The sequence below is a fragment of the Aotus nancymaae genome, unplaced genomic scaffold, assembly GCF_030222135.1.
Source record: "Aotus nancymaae isolate 86718 unplaced genomic scaffold, 86718_ANA_hifiasm-v0.15.2.pri h1tg000108l, whole genome shotgun sequence".
Taxonomy (NCBI): domain Eukaryota; kingdom Metazoa; phylum Chordata; class Mammalia; order Primates; family Aotidae; genus Aotus; species Aotus nancymaae.
In genome coordinates, this window is record NW_026988523.1 from 39,550,409 (window position 1) to 39,570,656 (window position 20,248).

The 20,248-nt window shown below is 43.5% G+C and overlaps 2 protein-coding genes across 3 annotated transcripts in view; one reads left to right on the forward strand and one right to left on the reverse strand.

Moving 5' to 3' along the window:
- CD244 (CD244 molecule) overlaps positions 1-15,872 on the reverse strand; it is a 32,748-nt gene extending 16,876 nt beyond the window's left edge. For both annotated transcript variants that reach the window (XM_012449648.2, XM_064370909.1), the window contains exon 1: positions 15,603-15,872. In XM_012449648.2, coding sequence (XP_012305071.2) covers positions 15,603-15,663 — 61 coding nt within the window. In that variant the 5' untranslated portion in view covers positions 15,664-15,872. The remainder of the gene's footprint in view (positions 1-15,602) is intronic.
- Positions 1,369-1,842, forward strand: LOC135272318 (ubiquitin-ribosomal protein eS31 fusion protein-like). The gene has a single exon (XM_064370794.1). The coding sequence runs from the start codon at positions 1,369-1,371 to the stop codon at positions 1,840-1,842; it is 474 nt and encodes a 157-aa protein (XP_064226864.1).
- Positions 15,873-20,248: the final 4,376 nt, after the last annotated feature.

Here is a 20,248-nt window from a genome sequence, read left to right on the forward strand (position 1 = left end):
AGGTGATCCTCCCACCTCAACCTCCCTAAGAGCTGGTACTACAGGTGCATGCCACTGTACCCAGTTTATTTGTTTACTCTTTGTAAAGACAGCAGTTTGGCTTCAGAAGATAAATTCTTAACCACGATGTTATAAACACCACATCAAATGTGACTCCCTCCAAATAGTGCTGAGGCAACTACTAATGGCAGGTAGTGACTGTCAGAAATTCTGAATAGTCAGGCCCAGGAAGACTAACCCTCCACGCTGAACTCATGGCCCCTCAACTGTACTCCCAGAGAGCCAAACTCATGATCCCCTCTCGTGGTACTTGGCACATTGGATTGTCATCATTACTCATGAATGTTTCCAGTTTTCCAGTGATCAGAAAGTCTCCACAAGGATTTCTCCCTGGAAAACAACTGTAAAAATAAAACTAGACTTCCCAGGCAGATCCCAGCACTTCCCTCTCAAGGGATCAAGATGAGAGCTAATGAATATGGGAGCGTGACAACCTAGAGCAATTCAGTGCAGTCGGCGTACAAAACTGGAAGTTCCTATAGCCATTTTTAGCAAGGACACTATGTGACATGGCCCGGCAGATGCAGGAAATTTAAAAGTCTCTGGGTGAGTTAAGGAGGGCCAGGGAGGGTTTGGAGGAAAGAATAGGAGATGGGGAGAGTTTTACAAGTGGCTCTGTTAAAATGGAGGCCATTAAGAAGACAGCAATGGAGAAAGAGGGGTTTTCAGATGTCCAGTGCATTATAAGTACACTCTCTCCAAGCCACAGCTTCACCCTGGCATTTTCTCAGGAGGTTAAGTAAATAATTAAAGGACTTGTAATACTGTTTGTTTGATGAAATATGTTTCTTTGATCTTGATGCTCCTAAGAGCAAAACACGTGGGGTTCCCATTTATATTTATGTAACTTGTACTGGCTCTGCCCACTAGCAAACCAAAAGCTTCTCAAAAGCAGAGACTGCAGTGCATCTCTGCGTCTCCATTTCCCATGGTCCTAGCACTATTTATGAGAACAAGTCAACTTGCCAAGCATTGCACAAAGATCCTGAGAACAAAAGTGAACGGAAAAAATCATTACTAAACCTACAAAAAGGATATATACTGTCCTCATCAATTATTCAGTCCTTACTGAGTCCAAATCTAATCCAGCCTCTGAAGAGGCAGGGCCTCTTCATGTATAAGACATGGTTCCTGACATAGAGAGTTTGTGATCTGGAAATAAAACATATTTTCATTCTACAGAGTGCCCTTAATGGTCGAGATAAAGAATCATCTAAGGAATTCTAATTATGTGATAAAAATCCAGGTTAAGACACGCTAACCGCTTTTCTATCCGCCATCTGCGCCTCAGGTGGGGCCGCCACCAAAATGCAGATTTTCGTGAAAACCCTTACAGGGAAGACCATCACCCTCAAAGTTGAACCCTCGGATATGATAGAAAATGTAAAGGCCAAGATCCAGGATAAGGAAGGAATTCCTCCTGATCAGCAAAGACTGATCTTTGCTGGCAAGCAACTGGAAGATGGACGTACTCTGTCTGACTACAACATTCAGAAGGAGTCTACTCTTCATCTTGTGTTGAGACTTCGTGGTGGTGCTAAGAAAAGGAAGAAGAAGTCTTACGCCACTCCTAAGAAGAATAAGCACAAGAGAAAGAAGGTTCAGCTGGCTGTCCTGAAATATTATAAGGTGGATGAGAATGGCAAAATTAGTTGCCTTCATCGAGAGTGCCCTTCTGATGAATGTGGTGCTGGAGTGTTTATGGCAAGCCACTTTGACAGACATTATTATGGCAAATGTTGTCTGACTTACTGCTTCAACAAACCAGAAGAAAGTAACTGAGTTAATAAAAGACATGAACTAACATTTAAAAAAAAAAAAAAAAAAAAAGACATGCTAACCAATCCTCCCACTAAAAATAACTGGAAGAAAAATGAAAAACATATAAAAGCACATTGTTAAAGTTATCAGAGAGTTTATAAGGCAGTGAAAAATTATGGGGCCAAGATCGGAAAGAAGGAAATTCAGAGAGGTGAGACCAACATTTCTGTTGTTCCCTGGAGGCGTCTTCTGATTCCATAAATGGCAGCTCAAAGGCTGAGAAGCTGAGCAGAGCTCACAATGAAACTCAAGGAACTAAGAGAACATGGAGTTCAGGCCCCTCCTGTTAGGAAATGGGTATACCTAAAATCCATTAGATTTGAGGTTGGGACCACAGAGGGCTACACACTAAGAGTAAGAGTGAAAGAGAAATGAACAGCCCTCATAAGAACTATAGCCCAGTTTTGAGTCAACACAACCCTGGATTTAACTAATGATCTGGAATCTCTAGTAGCCCTAACCTGGCTGCCCACTAGAGGCAAGCATAAGCTATAACTAGAGGAAAATAACATCAACCAGAGCATTGAATTAGTTCTAGAATTTTTCGTACACAACATCCAAAATGAAATAAAAAATAAGCAAGCATAAGAAAAGGAAACATGTCCAAAAACCAAAAGAAGTATAGAGATAATAGAAACCAATGAATAGGTCATCTACCTAATAGAGTTATTAGCCATAAACTTTAAAGTAATCATGTTTAATATGTTCAAGGAAATAAAACGTAAGTTTGAGAATTTCAGCAGAGAACTAATGAGATAGACTGCAAAAATAACCATGCCCTTGCAGTGCGACTTTGCATCTACTTCTATCATCAAGAAATGGAGTTCATTTCCCTATCTGTTGTAACTGGGCTGGTCTTCATGAAGAAACACAGCAAAAATGATGTTCTGCCATGTCTAAGCCTAGGTCTGAAAAGGCATTGCACATTTCTAATTGTTCTCCTGGAACCTCATCTAGCCACACGTGAACAAGCCTCAAATAGCCTGCTGGAGAATAAGAGAGCGCATGATACAAAGATAAACCAACACAGCTAAGGCCATTCTAAATCAGCCACCCCTGGCCTGGTGTGGTGGCTCACGCCTATAATTACAGCACTTTGGGAGGCCAAGGTGGGCAGATCACTTAAGATCAGGAGTTCAAGATCACCCTGGCCAACATGGTAAAACCTTGTCTCTACTAACAATACAAAAATTAGCTGGGTGTGGTGGCGCATGCTTGTAACCCCAGCTACTTGGGAGGCTGAGACACGAGAATCGCTTGAACCCGGGAGATGGAGGTTGCAGTGAGCTGAGATATCGTGCCACTGCACTCTAGCCTGGGTGACAGAGCAAGACTCAGTCTCAAAAAACAATAAAAAATAAATAAGTGAATCAGCCACCCGTGGTCAATCTGGCAGCTGACCATGCACGCATGGCTGATGCAAGCTGACCACCAAAAGAACAGCCTAGCTGAGCCCAGCCCAAATTGCCAACCAGCAGAATCACTAATAAATAGGTAGTTGTTTTAAACTACTGGATTTTGGAGTGGGTCATTATGCAGCAATAGTTACCTGAAATTGAATTTTTTAAAGAATTAAATAAAAATTACAGAAATAAAATATAAAATGACTGTAAAGCAAACTCAATTGAAGGGTTAAAAAGGTCATTTAGATACCACTGAAAAAAGAATTAGAAAACTGGAATAAAATATCTAGACTGAAATACAGGCATCAACAAAGTTCAAAGCATTGAAATGTTACCAATTATATCCTCTAAGCACAGCAGAATTAAATAAAAAGTTAATAACAGAAAAATAACCAGAAAATCCTTGAATGATTAAAACATAAGCAATATATTTCTAAAAATCCATGAGTCAAAGAATAAATCAAATGAAATTTGGGGGAGATTTACAGCTAAGTTATAATGAGTATCAAAGGTGCAATATAGCTAAAGTAATGTTTAGAGGGAAATTTATAGCTTTAAATACGTATATTAGAAATAAAAGAAAGTTTGCTAGTCAATAATGCAAGCTTCAATTTCAAGAGACAAAAAAGAAATAGTAATTCAAATAATGATAATGATAACCCAAAGAAAAGAGAAAGAGGAAAATAAAGGTAAGAGCTGACCTCAACAAAATAAAAAGCGAATATACACTAGAGAAAATTAGCAAGCCAAAAGTAAATTCTTTAAATAAAAGTGTTAAAATGTATGTATCTGGTGCTTTGGAGATGTCAACACTACCTAGAGCCTCTCACCATCAGCCACAGTCAACCCCACCATGTTCATTAATATAGCAGTTGACTATGAACCCTTAGACTGTGTCTCCTTGGAGCTGTTTGCAGATAAAGTTCCAAAGACAGCAGAAAATGTGTTTTGAGCACCGGAGAGAAATGATTTGGTTATAAGAGCTCTTGCTCTCATAGGATTCTTGCAAAATGTATGTGCCAGGATGATGACATCACACACCACAATAGCACTGGTGGCAAGTTCATCGCTGGGGTGAAATTTGATGGTGAGAACTTCATTCTAAAGCATACAGGTCTTGGCATCTTGTCCATGACAATTGCTGGATCCAACACAAATGGTTCCTAGTTTTTCATCTGCGTTGCGGAGACTGAATGGATGGATCCAAGCGTGTGGTATTTGGCACGTTGGAAGAGGGTGTGAATATTGCAGACACCATGGAGCATTTTGGGTCCGGGAATGGCAAGACCAGCAAGAAGATCACCATTGCTGGGATAGACAACTCTAATCTGATTATGAACCAAAAGGCACTCATTCAAGAGAAGTTCCTGCCTCAGATTCTAGAGAAAGAAATGCTGGACAGAGAGACCAAGAAGAATCTCAACACACAGGCCTTGCTGGGTTTCTCCACTCAGCCTATTAATATGGAAAAATACGCTTTTTGCCCAGTCACATTTCTACAAGGTTGTCAGTCATGCCTATGAAATGAAGCCTCATAAAAATCCAAGAGGACTGGGTTTGGAGAGCCTCCAGATAGCTGAACACGTGGAGATTCCTGGCGGGTGGCGTGTCCAGGGAAGGCATGGAAGCTCCGTATCCCTTCCCCCATACCTGCCCTATGCCATCTCTTCATCTGTATCCTTTATAAAAACTCTTATAATAAACCAGCAAACCTAAATGTTTCCCTGGTTTATATGAGCCACTCCAGCAAATTAACTGAACCCAAGGAGGAGGTTGTGGGAATCCCAAGTGGAAGCCAGTTGGTCAGAAGTTCTAGAGGCTCAGACTTACAACTGGTGTAGAGGAGGGGCAGTGTTGGGGACTGAGTCCCCAACCTATGGGGTCTGACACTGTCTCCGGTTAGATAGTGTCTGAATTGAACTGGAGAACACCCAGCTGGTGTCCATTGCAGAATCATTACTCAGTTTGTTGTGAGGAGAAATCCACCTCCCCGCATGTGATCACAGAAGTCTTCTATGTTAATGATTGTTGTTATTTTGATGTGAGAGCAGAGGGAAAACATTGTTGAAGAGGTTTGTTCAAAACAACAAACATACAAATTTGTACCCATCTCTTTCCTTTGTTATTATTATTTTTAAATTTTATTTTAAGTTCTGGTATACATGTGCAGAACATGCAGGTTTGTTACATAGATATACAGGTGCCACCTATCAACCCATCATCTAGGTTTTAAGTCCCACATGCACTAGGTATTTGTCCTAATGTTCTCCCTTCCCTTGCCCCTCACCCCCTAACAGGCTCCGGTGTGTGATGTTCCCCTCCTTATGTCCATGTGTTCTTACTGTTCAACTCCTACTTATGAGTGAGAACATGTGGCATTTGGTTTTCTGTTCCTGTGTTAGTTTGCTGAGAATGTTGGCTTCCAGCTTCATCCATGTCCCTGGAAAGGATATGGACTCATTCTTTTTTATGGCTGCAGTACCCTTCTCTTTCATATAATAGAAACTCATTTTTGGACGCTAGTAAAACTCTGATAGCAAACTTTAACAAAAACATAATAAGAAAGAAATATCACAGGCCAACATTTCGCATGACCATAAATGCAAACTGAATCCAACAGTAGATAACAAGAATAATACATTCAGAATTATTGAGATTTGTCCCAAGTACTAAAGATTAACAAGTTTTAAATCCATCAATGTAATTTACCACATTAACAGAATAAAGTAGAAAAATAAAATGATTGTCTCAATAGGTGCAGAAGAGGCATTTGTTAAAATTCAACACACATTCATGATTTTAAAAGAATTTTCAGTCAACTAGAAGTAGAAATATTCTTAATCTCATAAATGGTAAGCACCAAAAACCTATAGCTAACATCATGTTTAGTGGTAAAATATAGAATGCTCTCCCCCTGTGTTCAGGAACAAAAAAAAAAGGATACTATAATCAACTCTTTTAATCAACATTGTACTGGAGGCCATGGCTAGTTCAATAAAGGAAAATAGCCACAGGGAATAAAAATTAGAAATGAATATGTGAGTTGGGCGGCTGGTTAGCTCAGTTGGTGAGCGCCTGGTGCTCAAGAAATGAATATGTGAGGCTGGATGCGGTGGTTCACACCCACCTTGGGAAGCTGAAGTGGGTGCATCACCTGAGGTCAAGTTCAAGACCAGCTGGCCAACATGGTGAAATCCCCTATCTACTAAAAATACAAAAATTAGCTGGGCATGGTGGCAGGCACCTGTAATTTCAGCTACATGGGAGGCTGAGGCAGGAGAATCGCTTGAACCCGGGAGGCAAAAGTTGCAGTGAGCTGAGATGGCACTATTGCACTCTAGCCTAGGCCACAAGAGCGAAACTCTGTCAAAAGGAAGGAGGGCAGGAAGGAGGGAGGGAGGGAGGGAGGGAAGGAAGGAAGGAGAAATGAATATGTGAAACCGTCATTATTCACAAACTGTGTATATAGGAAACTATATAAACCTGTGCATACAGGAAACTCGGAGGAATATGTGAAAAACTATTTGAATGTAGAGGTCAGTTTGGCAAAATTGCTGGGTATAAGGTCAGTATACAAAAATCATTTGTATTTCTATATATTAGATCAAACAGAAATTAACATTTTGAAAACACTATTTACAGCAGCACAAAAAAATTAAATATATAGAAATAAATTCAACAGGAAATATTTAAGACCTATACACCTATTGCAACAAAAGATTTCTGACAAAAATTTTAAGAGCTAAATAAACAAAAGAGTATACCATGGTTTTTATTGGAAGACTTAATATTCCTAAGATGTCAATTCTCCCTAAATTAATTTATAGATTCAATAAAATTCCAATAAAAATTCTTGCAGGTCATTGTTATAGAAATTAACAAGTTGATTCTAAAATTTATATGAAAATGTAAAGGACATAGAATAGCCAAGGCAATCTTGAAGAACAAAGCTAGAAGATTTTCACTACCTAATATCAAGATGTACTGTAAAACTTCAGAAATTGAGATAGCATACCAGTATTTCAAGGATTGAAAAGTAGTCAATGGAATATAATAGTCTAAAAATAGACCCTGTGTGTGGGAAAAACACTAACCGTTTTTCCTCTGCTTTCACACCACAACAACCAACACAGAAGACTTCCGTAACCAACACGCGGGGAGTCTTCCTATGCACCAAGCAAGCAATCAGTTCTGCAGCGGACACCAACTGGATGTCCTCTAATGCAGTTTAATTCTGACACTATCTACTCATAGATAGTGTCAGATCCCACATGTTGAGGGCTCAGCCCCAAGACTGGTCCTTCATTCAAATGCCAATTGCAAGCTCCAGGTTATTTTACCTGCGCTTCTGATCAACTGGCTCTAAATTGGGTTTCCCGTTACTCCCTCCTCGGGTTCAATTAATTTGCTAGACGGTTCACAGAACTCAGGGACACACTTACATTTACTGGTTATTATAAAGTTTATTACAAAGGATACATATGAAGAGATGCATAGGGCAAGGTGTGGGGGAAGGGATAGAGAGTTTCCGTGCCCTCCCAGGGCTGCCACACTCCAGGAACCTCCACACGTTCAGCTCTTTGAACCTTGTTCTTTGGGGTTTTATGGAGGCCTCAATAAATGGGAATGATTGACCGCTGGCCATTGGTGATCAACTTAACCTTCAGGCCCTCTCTTCTTCGTGGAGGTTGGAGATGAGCTCAGAGTCCAATATTTCAACACTGCCTTGTTCTTTCTGGTGACCAGCCCCTATCCCAAAGCTACCTACAGGCTGCCAGCCATCAGTTACCTCATTAGCCTGCAAAAAGACATCACTTTGGAATTTCTAAAAAATTCAGGAGTTGTATGCCAGGAAAGGAGGTTGAAGACCAATATATTTCACATTATCACACAAACCAAGACATATTTGATCTTTTCAATAAATGATGCTGGGTCAAATTGATATCCATACGGAAAAAAAACCCTTGATATTTCCCTCATACCATATACAAAAATTAATTCAAAGTAAGTCATAAATTTGAATATGAAAGCTAAACCTATAAAGCTTCTAGAAAAAAGCACGAGAGAATATCTTCTACATCTTGAGGTAGACAAATGTTTCTTTTTTTTATTTTTACATTTTAATCTATTTATTTATTTATTTTGAGACCAGATTATGAGACTGGCAAATTTTTGCATTTTTGGTAGAGATGGGGTTTCACCATGTTGCCAAGGCTTGTCTTGAACTCCTGGGCTCAAGTGATCCACCCACCTTGGCCTCCCAAACTGCTGAAACTATAGGCATGAGCTACCACACCCAGCCAACAAAAGTTTCTTTAACAGAACAAAAAAAAAATCACTGACCATAAAAGAATATTAATAAATTGGACTCCACTAAAACTTAGAACTTCTGTTTGGTGAAAGACAACACTGAGAGTGTGAAAAAGCAAGCCACAGACTGGGAGAAAATGTTTACAATACATATATTTGAAAAAGGGCTCATATTCAGAATTATGACTCTGTAGCTGCTCTTTGTTGCTGAATTTTCTCCTGCAGCCCCCAACAGTCCAGTGTGGGAAGGAGGAAGATAGTTGGAATGAGTTTCTATGGACGGGCTGGAAGGGGTGGGTGCTGGGGCCGGGGTGCAGAGTGAAAAGGCAAATAGACAAGTCACTATGTCCAGGGTATTGTGATTTTATAAATAAACCCTCAAAAGCACAGGCAACAAAACCTAAATAAACAAATGGTATTATAGCAAACTACAAAGACCTCAGTTTCTGTCCCAGAGGGGTACACACGCCAGATAGGGGAGAAGAAATGCTAGTATGAAAACGTAACTTCAACACAAGTTCTCACACGTTTAGTGAGAGATAGAAGAGAACCCAACAAGTGAAAATTGTTCAGAGGAAAGAGGTCACAGTCCAGGAAGGCCCCAGGGCCCCTGCCACTGCTGGTGCTACTGCTCGGCAGCTTTGGGGGCCGTTTTCCGGTGGTTAAGAACGGATGAGGTGAACTAGTAACTCTGAAAGGGAGAGCACAGGGCACGTGATTAACTCCACTGCGGCCTTAGGAAGAACAGAAGGTGGTCAAGGAGACAAAGACAGAGGATGGCCCAGCAGTGAACTGTGCTCAGCCCTGAGCTCATGTGCAGGGCTCTGAGTCAGCTCAGCTTCCTCCAACCTGGACCTGCCAGTCAGAGGAAGGTGTGGGGACTGAGCACCTGGGAGAAGGAGCGGGGAGGGTCTCAGAGCAAGCAGAACTTCCACCAGCCAGCAAATGGATGTTAAGGTTTTCTCAGCCAGGGTTGTGCTACCAGGCTTAGGGTGAAGGCATCAAAAGATGTACCTGCTGGGGACTGAGCGAATAGAGCCCACTGAGATTCCAAAAGTATGGGGCAATCCAGCCCTAGTCGAGGCAAAATCATAAGATAGATAAAGTACGCTTTATCTATCCCACTTCTTCTTCCTCTCTATTTAGCTTCATACTGGCTATATTAACTCCCCTCCTCAGGCAATGCAATCCCCTTACTTCTGTCAAAACTCACCTAGCCCAAGTCCCATTCTTCACATTAATTAACCAAATCATCTCATATGTCATACTCTTTCTCCACGATGACAGGTGCCTCTGCCTTTCCTGTTTCCCATCCTAGCCCTGTGCATCTCCTGCTTTCCTGAGCGGTTTCTCCTGCTTCAGTTGTCCTTCTACTTTGTACCTACCTCCTAAACTCATTTATTCTTTAAGGCCAGTTCCCCATGTTCCTCCCTAGAGGGAATCTCCATCTTCTTAGCTCCTTTTTTATTCTAAATATATCTTGCCTGTTAATGACACGTAGCATTTGCATCTGCTCTTGTAGCTGTAATTATATGTATCTATTTTCCTCTGTCTGAAAGATTTCTAAGGATGGAATAGACATCTGTTTCATATTTGTTTCCCCCACAAAACCTTGCATAGTTCTTGAACCATAATAAGGGCTAGGGAAAGATTTTATAAATAAACCCTCAAAAGCACAGGCAACAAAAGCAAAATAGACAAATGGTATTATAGCAAACTAAAAAAAAAAATTGTGTACAGCAAACAATCCACAGAGTGAAAAGGCAACCTATAGAATAGGAAAAAAAGTTTGCAAACTAGGAATCCTACAGGGAACTGATATCCAGAAGAGACAAGAAATTCAAACATCCCAACAGCAAAACAAACAACCCAAGCAAGGATTTCGTGAATCAATTTAATTAATTAATTCAATAATGCATCTCACATAACTCCTACAAATGGCACTCATCAGAATATCCTGCAGGATACCAGAGAAATCACAGGAATGTAGTTCCCTTGCCTCTGGCCTCTTGCCAGGCTCCACATTCCTGCAATTTCATTTTCCATCTGCAGACCTCCAAAACCAAAAGCCAGTGGCCCTGAAGCAGCATGGAACTCTCATGCACTATTTGGTTCAACCACTTTGGAAAACAGTTTGACAGCATCTGCTAGAGTTATGTACACATATCTCTAGAGATATACCCAACAGACATGCATGCACAAAAGGTTCATCACAGAATTATCCTAATAGCAAAAACACAATTGAAAACAACCCAAAGGTTCATCAATAATAGAATAACTGAATAAACTATGATATAGTCATGCAATAAAATACTATGTACCCAAAATGATCGGCTACAAATAATAGCATACATAAATCTCATAAGATGTTGAGCAAAAGAAGTCAGACACAAGAGTGCATACCATTTGATTCCATATATACAGGCAAAACTAATCTGTGATGTTAGAAGACAAAATTGTGGCTATATTTATGGAAGACAGAGGAGGTAATGAATGGGAGGGACCCATGTGGTAGACACAAGAGTGTGTTCATTTAACAATAACTCATTGAGATGTACATTTATAATTTTGTGTACTTTTCTATATGTTTCACTTTAATAAGAAAGGTTTATCTGTGAAGACAACGGCCTGGCTGGATGCAGTGGCCCACATCTGTAATCCCAGTACTTTGGGAGGCCGAGGCAAGAGGATTGCTTGAGCCCAGGAATTCAAGACCAGCCCAGAAAACATGGCAAAACCCCGATTCTACACAAAAATTAAAAATTAGCCAAGTGTGATGATGCATGCCTGTGGTCACAGCTACTGGGGAGACTGAGGTAGGAGGATTGCTTGAGCCCAGGAGGTCAAGCTACAGTGAGCTGTGATCATATCACTGCATTCCACCCTGGGTGATAGAGCAAGACTCTGTCTCAAAAAAAAAAAAAAAAAACAAGACAATGCCCTGGCTCGCCTTAAAGTGATTTCTGTGGATTCCTTTCTGGATGGTGCCGCAGCCCAGGGTATACTGAGTCCCAATCTCTTTTCTGTGTCTAGCTACTTTGCCATTCACCCTTTATTGGAGGGGAGGTGCCCAATGAGGAAGAGAAGAGCAAAAACGACTCCCGCCTTCCTACAGCTTGCCTGGATCCCAGCCAAAGCAATCGCAATTAGACACCACTCCCTGAGAAGGGGAAGTTCCCACACAGTCTACACAAACAGCTGGCAACCCTTGGAGCTAATCTGTACGGTGTCACCTGCGCCCTTTTATTGTCTAGCATATCTCACCTCAGCCTCCAAAGCATCCAGGGATTCACAGCCTCCAGCGTGTGTGTCTTTCGGGGTTTCCTTAAAATTAACAACTGAGGCCGGGCACAATGGCTCACACCTGTAATCCTAGCTCTTTGGGAGGCTGAGGCAGGCAGATCACAAGGTCAGGAGATCGAGACCATCCTGGCTAACATAGTGAAACCCTGTCTCTACTAAAAATACAAAAATTAGCCAGGGCATGGTGGCATGTACCAGCTTCTCAGGAGGCTGAGACAGGAGAATCACTAAACCAGGAGGCAGAGGTTGCAGTGAGCGGAGATCGTGCCACTGCACTCCAGCCTGGGTGACAGAGAAAGATTCTGTCCCCCCCAAAAAAGAGAAAGAATAAAAGAATGGACAACTGAAACCTGAATTTAGAGTTCAAAATGAACTTTAGGGCCCAGCAAGTCACGCACCATTGTAAAATGCATGGCTTTTTAAACTCTGCATGAAAGAAGAAGCCTTTGGAAGACTTTTGCAAAGCTCAAGAATTATATGTACATCTTATATGGACATCTTACATAATTTATGTAAGTTATACCCACATCTTACATAAATAGTACACCTGTTAAATTATTCAGTAAACAAAGTTTTTTTTAATTTCACTGTCATCATGACTCCTGATGGGAAAGACACCGTATCATTTTTGTGGCATTCCTGACAAAAATGCATATGATATCTGCTGTCCATGGGTACAGAAAAAAATTTTTTAAGAAGAAAAAAATTTTAAAAATGCATATGATGGCTGGGCGTGATGGCTTACACCTGTAGTCCCAGCACTTTGGGAGGCTGAAGCAGGTGGATCGCCTGAGCCCAGGAGTCGAGACCACCCTGGGCAACATGGGGAAACCTCATCTCTACAAAAAATACAAAAGTTAGCCAGGCATGGTGGCGCAGACCTGTAGTTCCAGCTACTAGGGAGGCAGAAGTGGAAGGATGGCTTGAGCCTGGGAGGTTAAGGCTACAGTTAGCCATGAGCATGCCACTGCACTCTAGCCTGAGCGACAGAATGAGATCCTCTGTTAAAAAATAATAATAAAAGGCAGGGTGTGGTGGCTCATGCCTGTATCCCAGCACTTTGAGAAGCCAAGGTGGACAGATCACTTGAGGTCAGGAGTTCAAGACCAGCCTGGCCAACATGGTGAAACCCCATCTCCACTAAAAATACAAAAATTAGCTGGGCGTGATGGTGTGTGCCTGTAGTCCCAGCTACTCAGGAGGCTGAGGTGGGAGAATTGCTTGAACTGGGGGTGTGGGGGTGGTGTGTGGAGGTTGTAGTGAGCCAAGATCAGACCTCTGCACTCCAGCCTGGGCGACAGAGCGAGACTCCGTCTCTAAAAAATAATAATAATAACGATAATGATATAAAATAAAAATGTATATGATAACCTGAATCATATGAGAGAACATCAAACCCAGATTAAGGAACCTTCTACAAAACAATTGGCTTATCCTCTATCAAGAATGCGGTATCATGAAAGATGAAGAAAGGCTAAAGTATGGTCGTAGACTGAACGTGAGAAACATAACTGAATGTAATACATGATCTTGATTGCATCTTGGGTCAGCAAAAAAATAAACTAAAATAAAGCATATTCTTGGGACAATTGGTAATAGGTGAATATGGGTGGCATATTTGATGGTATTAACGTTAAATTTACTAAATTTGATAATTGTGCTGTAGTAACATAAGAATGTCTTTGTTCATAAGATATAAGTGCTAAAATATTTAGGAGCAAAGGAGCATAAAGTCACAACTTATTCTCAAGTGGTTCAACAAAAATTATTATACACACACACACACACACACACACACACACACACAGCTAGAGAAAGAGAAATAAGTAAATACGATAAAATGCTCCCTGGTGAATCGAGGTGACAGAAATTCAAGAATCCTTTGAACTATTTCTGCAGCTTCCCTGGAACTTCACAATTATTTCAAACTAAAAAGTTTAAAAATTAAATAAATAGAGCAGCTTCAGTCAGCTTACGCCAGGCCAGCCTCACAGACACAGGATAGAGGAGGAAGCTCAGGGAGACCCAAGTCCATCCCTCCCTGTGCCTGAGTTACTCACCAGCTTCACCATACAAGGGCCGGCATAGCCAAGCCCAGATATGGTGCTGAAGACCTGGGAACGGGGGTGGAGGGAGCATCGCCCTCTGTCACACAGGCTCATAACCTCAGGCTCATAACCTCAGCTTCTCTGTCATGCTCATCCCCACAGCCAGGCACCAATCCCATCAGTCCTCCTTCAGCTCTCTGAGCTGCTTTCAAGGCTCCTTAGACCAGGTTCCAACCTAGCTCTCCTGCCTGGAATCCTGGGCCACTGGGTCCCCACTGCCCACTCACAAGAGCTTCAGGCTCCACACCTCCCTCCCTGTTCCTTGTCCCTCATCAGGCTCTGCCCTAGGCTGCCTGTATCCTTACAAATGTTGAGTCCACCTGAGCCTTGACCACATCTTCCTGAAGGACACAAGAATGCTCAGGGACTCAGTAACTGAACTCAGTACCTGGGCATGGAACTTTATTGCATATGGGGATTGTACCTGGCCCTGAACCCACACACTATGCCTCAGTTTCCCCTCTTTGTGCCCAGAGTGTACCCTCTTCTCACTCCACACTCTCCACCCCTGTGAAACCCCTGTAGAGTCACTGATCTAAAATGTAGGATCCCGGTCGGGCACGGTGGTTCACACCTGTAATCCTAGCACTTTGGGAGACCAAGGTAGGCAGATCACCTGAGGTCAGGAGTTCCTAGACCAGCCTGGCCAACATGGTGAAACCTGGTCTCTACTAAAAATCCAAAAACTAGCCAAGTGTGGTGGTGCATGTCTGTAATCCCAGCTACTCGGGAGGCTGAGGTGTAGGAATTGCTTGAACCCAGGAGGTGGAGATTGCAGTGAGCCGAGATCATGCCACTGCACTCCAGCCTGGGCGACAGAGGGAGATTCTGTCTCAAAATAAATAAATTAATTAATAAATTAAATTAAATGCAGGATCCAGGTTTCAGAGCATCCTGGACTCCAGGGCTGGAGAAAGAGGAGAGCAGCCCTCAGCTGGGATCCCCGGGAGTAAACATTCGATGGCTCCGTGCCTGGCTGACAGCTTTAGGTTTGCTGTGGAGCTTCCTCATATTGTCTCCTTCTCTGCCCCAAGCCAACGTGTCCCTAATAATTTCCAGGCTCCTGTAGCATCTAGGTGGCTGAAGAAGCCGGGGAGATGAAGGACCAGGCCATCTAGCCTCTTGCTGGCTGCTGGCCTCACCCTCTCCTCCTCGGGCTCAGCTCTCCTGCCTCAGGGATCCATCTCTCTGTCTCTGAGCTCCAGAACCACCCAGCTTCCTTGGGACTGCTTCTCCTCTCTCACGCCACAATTGGAGGATGCAATTTTCTTCATCTTTACAGGCAACTGGAAGAAGGCTTCTCTCTCCACTACATGGAAAGGTAAATTGAAGCCAGGGGGAAGGAATCTCCTCACCCAAGGCTTCCTGGATTGCAGGCGGCAGGGCAGGATGCCCCTCTCACAGATTTGCCAGTGCACTGCCAGCCTGTCCTGTCTGATTTAGAATGTCAGAGCTGTCAGGAGCTGCTCGGAGTCACAGTTCCAGATGACCGTGTACATGGCACAAGCAGTGGCCCTGGCTCTGATCTCCCCAAGCGGCACAGTCCCTAGCCCATCATGTGAGTCCCCCCGCCCCACGCCAGGTAGGACCTCCTTACCTTGGCCCTGATACCCCTTGAGGAGCAGGAGGAGTGTGAGGGTGACCACTTGCCCCAGCATCCCCACAGGACAGCGGGACCAGGCCAGCCCCTCCACCCCACCAGACACTCTGCCGTGCACGGGCTCAGCAGCCCCCAGTCAGCAAGAGGACAATGGGGAGCAGAACTGCCTTACAGCCGGTCCAGCCACAGTTTCCTCAATTCGAGGCGTGAACGCCTGCTGTGAGCTGACAAGGCTACTGAGAAAGCCCCAGCGCCTGGAGCTGGTCTGCTGGTTCCCGCAAGTCAAAATGGTGAAGCTTGCCTCAAGTGGGAGGGTGCTTGAAGCTCACAGTGACTCACAAAGCCAGTTTCAAAATCGCATCTCTTTCTCTGCTTCAGCCCAAGAAATGTTCCAATCCTCTGAATCCTACTGGAAATATGGAGAGACCCATATGGAGGCCAAACAGCCAGCATCCCAGGCTGTTCCATTCCAACAGACATTGTGGAGATGGAGTACAGAGGGGCTGGAGAAGGAGTGGGCTGAGAAGTAGGACCCGGGATAAGTGGCTAACAATGTTGAAGGAGAGGAGTAGTAGCTGAGGGAACAAAGGAGAGATCTAAGGGCTGGAGGCACCAGAAAAATCTAGCAAGCCTGGGGATTCCATGCAAGTTGACACCAAAGCTTAAGCACATGCAAATTAAATTTATTTCATAAAAATTTGTTTTGCACCTAGCTTGGTGGCTCACACCTGGAATCCCAGCACTTTGGGAGGCTGAGGCAGGCGAATCACTTGAGTTCAGGAGTTCAAGACCAGTCTGGCCAACATGATGAAACCCTATCTCCACTAAAAATACAAAAATTTGCCAGGCACAGTGGCATGTGTCTGCAATCCCAGTTACTTGGGAGGCTGAGGCAGGAGAATCACTTGAACCCAGGAGGCAGAGGTTGCAGTGAACCAAGATCACGCTATTACACTCCAGCCTGGGAGACAGAGAGAGACCCCGTCTCAAAAAAAAAATCTGTTTTGCTCCACGTTTCCGATCTGTGTGTCTAGATTACCTCCCTTCCTCTTTTTCTACTTTTCCATAGTAGTTCTCTTTTCTCTCTTTTGCCTTCTCCCAAAGTGACGTGGGCCTATTTTTGCTGCCTTTCCATCCATGTTTGGATGCGACCCTCCAGGGAAGGCCAGGCAGCTTCGGGTCTGCTCAGGCCCCCATGAAGGGGTGGGGACAGCAGCTTCCCCATTCCCCTGGAACACTGTGCTTCAAGGCCAGGCCCCAGGGTTTATGCCTCTTTCTTTCTTCCTTCTGCTTTCCCCTTAATGACAAATACTTTCTGTTCCCTTCCAGTCCACCCTTCTTCTCTTTTTCCATGCTTTGATCCACTTCCAGCCACCCTGTCTGAACTGGGCAGGGGGCAGCAGACTGACAGCTTCAGCTGCCAATGGAGGCAGCAGCGGGGCTCTGGACAGAGCGCTGGATTTAAAGTCAAAGACTTGGACTTCGAGCTCCCATTCAGCAAGTTACAACCTTTGTGACTCTGGCCAAGTTACTCTCTGAGCCTGTAGGGTCAACGATACATCCTCCCCACCTTCACAAGGTAGTTTTCAGTATCAAATTAAAAATGATACTCGAGAATATGCATAGAAAAAACAATGGACATAGGTGAGGCTTTCGTGGTTTTGTTTTCATTTTTGTAAGCCCTGAATAGCATTTTCCAGCTGGTCTAATGGTTATCATCTCTTCTCTCCTCCGTCTCCTTCCAAGGGGCAGCCCTCAACCCCGGGGAATTTCCTCAGTGAGTACCCAAGACCACCCGTTTCTGAGACAAATTGTAAGTTTGAGTTGATCAGGAATGTCCTTAACCTTGAGAAGTGGTGCGCAAGACATAATATAACAAAGAAGGCAAGGGTAAACTTCCTCACACGACAGGTGGAAAACAAGGTCCAACTGTTAGAAGCCACTGATGAATATGAATTAGGAATCAGCCTCTCCAATCCTGACCACAGCACCAGCTCCATCCTTCCCATCAGGCATGTGGATGACCTACCATCCCCTGGAAACTGGACTCGAAGCAGCTGTACCACTTAGTGTGTGTCTGTCTTGTGGTCCTTGACAAACTCTATCACACAGTTATCTGCTTATGTGTCGGCTGGGCACGGTGGCTCATGCCTGTAATCCCAGAACTTTGGGAGGTCGAGGCAGGCGGATCACTTGAGGCTGGGAGTTCAATACCAGCCTGACAAACATGGTGAAACCCCATCTCTACTAAAAATACAAAAATTAGCCGGGTGTGGTGGCGCCTACCTGTAATCCCAGCTACTCAGGCTGAGGCAGGAGAATCGCTTGAACCTGGGAGGCGGAGGTTGCAGTGAGCCGAGATCGTGCCACTGCACTCCAGCCTGGGAGACAGAAACAAGGTGGGGAGTAGTGGCTCACGCCTGTAATCCCAGCACTTTGGGAGCCCGTGGCAGGCGGATCACCTGAGGTCAGGAGTTTGAGACAAGCCTGGATAACATGGTGAAACCCCAGTTCTACTAAAAATACCAGGCGAAGTGGCATGCGCCTGTAATCCCAGCTACTTGGGAAGCTGAGGCAGGAGAATCACTTGAACCTGGGAGGTGGAGGTTGCAGTGAGCCAAGATAGCACCATTGCACTCCAGCTTGGGCAACAAGAGTGAAACTCCGTCCAAAAAAAAAAGAAACTACAATTTTTCTACACACTGACTTCCCCAGCCCTGAGCTCTTCAACACAAAGTCTATGCTCCTCTTAGCTTAGTGTTTCTAAGCCTGGTCCAGTACCTCAGAGTCGATAGTAGATTGTCAAGTGCTGAAGGAATGAATGAATTCCCTAAGGAAGACATTTATATTTCCCCTGAGATAGACTGGTTAGCTAAGTCACCATGGTCCCTGCCCTCACGGAGTTTTTATCTGCCCTGCTAAATTTTTGTGCAGAGAGTGCTTCTGTGCAATTCCACCACTTTAGCACAAGGACCCAAGACCTACAAAATCAAGATAAACTCGGAGACTCCGTAGCTTCATTTTCCACACATATTCACCAGGCCTCTATGAGTCTGGGACGGGGACTCAAACAGGGGGATTTACAGGATAGCAGCCATCTAGGAATCAAAGGTTCATAAACCCCTGCCCTTTCATCTTTCCTTTTCCCAAATCATGCTTTCACCAAGTTTCAGTGAGTCCAGGTCATTCCAGTAAATCCCACTTCTGATGCTAAATACAAATTTCATGAGTCCCCAAGACCATCCATTTCTGAGACAAATTGTTAAGTTTGAGATCCCCAAGATCACCTTCAGGTTTGAAGACAAGACAATTTGATAATTAACTAGAATGACTCACAAAACTCACTGAAAGCTGTTTTATTCATGGCTAGGATTTATTAAAACAAAAAATAAAGATGAAAATGAACCAAGGGAAGAGGTACATAAGGCAAGGTCCAGGGGAGTCCCAAACAAGGAACAACAAGTCACACCACTTCCAGTTCTCCTCTCCCAGTGGAGCTGTGCAGACAGGGCCTACTTCTCCCGGAAACTATGTGTGACAGTACACACAGAGTATTCCTAAGCAGGGAAGCGCTTCCAAGTCTTGGTGTCCAGAATTTGTATTGGGGCTTGGTCACATAGACATGGCTGACCACTCACGTGGCTGACCATAGTCCCTGGCCCCTCCAGAAACTGAGTTGATGCTATGTGGCCAAAGCTCCCACCATAAATCACATTATTAGCATAGACAATGCTAAGAAGGTCCCCAGTAACGAAGATACTCTTATCAGACCATTTCATGGCTTAGAGATTACCTTCCAGGAGCCAAGGGCAAATGTCGGACCTTTCTTTGTACAAGGTTACTCCTTCACTGTACCACTGGAAAGAAGTTGTTAAAGTTGTCGAAGATGAGGCCAGGCACGGTGACTCATGCCTGTAATCCCAGCCCTTTGGGAGGCCAAGGCAGGCGGAACACCTGAGATTGGGAGCTTGAGATCAGCCTGACCAACATGGAGAAACCCTGTCTCTACTAAAAAAAAATAATAATAATAAAGTTGTCAAAGAGGAACCCTTCAAAAAGAGCCCAACTGATCTTATAGGTATAGTCAACCGATCTTGCAAGAATTCAACAAATAACTTCTGTAATTCTAGACACTAAATGAGAACTCATTGCCTTTATTTCTAATTATCTGAATATTGTCTGTGTTCCTGTTTGATGAAACCACAACAACATTTTTAATAAGTACAACCTATCTTTTTCTGTCTCTTTTTCTTGAAAGGGTTAGAAAATCACTTCCCCTTCTATCTATATTTCTCTTCTGTGGGCTTTCACTTGTTGGAAGAGAAGTAGCCGTTTATAGTTTATTAATTGGCTGTGATGACTTTCAGGTTCAGGTTAAAGGTAAGAGATAGAATAGTCTCATAAAGAAGATGGAAGATAGAGCCTCTCAAGACAATTCATGGGACATCAAATAATCCAGAGAACACACATCCCCAGGAGCAAGGGCCAAAGAGTGCAATCCATGTCTTAACTTATCTCAGAATTTCAAAATAACAAGAAACTTGCTGTTGCCAGATTCATTGTGGAGAAACAGCTCTGACCATGCAGAGAACTGCAGGCTATCTCTCTGACACTAGCAATGTAGTGTGGGAAATGGAATCAAT

Coding starts and splice junctions, on each gene's coding strand:
- LOC135272318 (XM_064370794.1), top strand. CDS start 1,369: ATGCAGATTTTCGTGAAAACCCTTACAGGGAAGACCATCACCCTCAAA.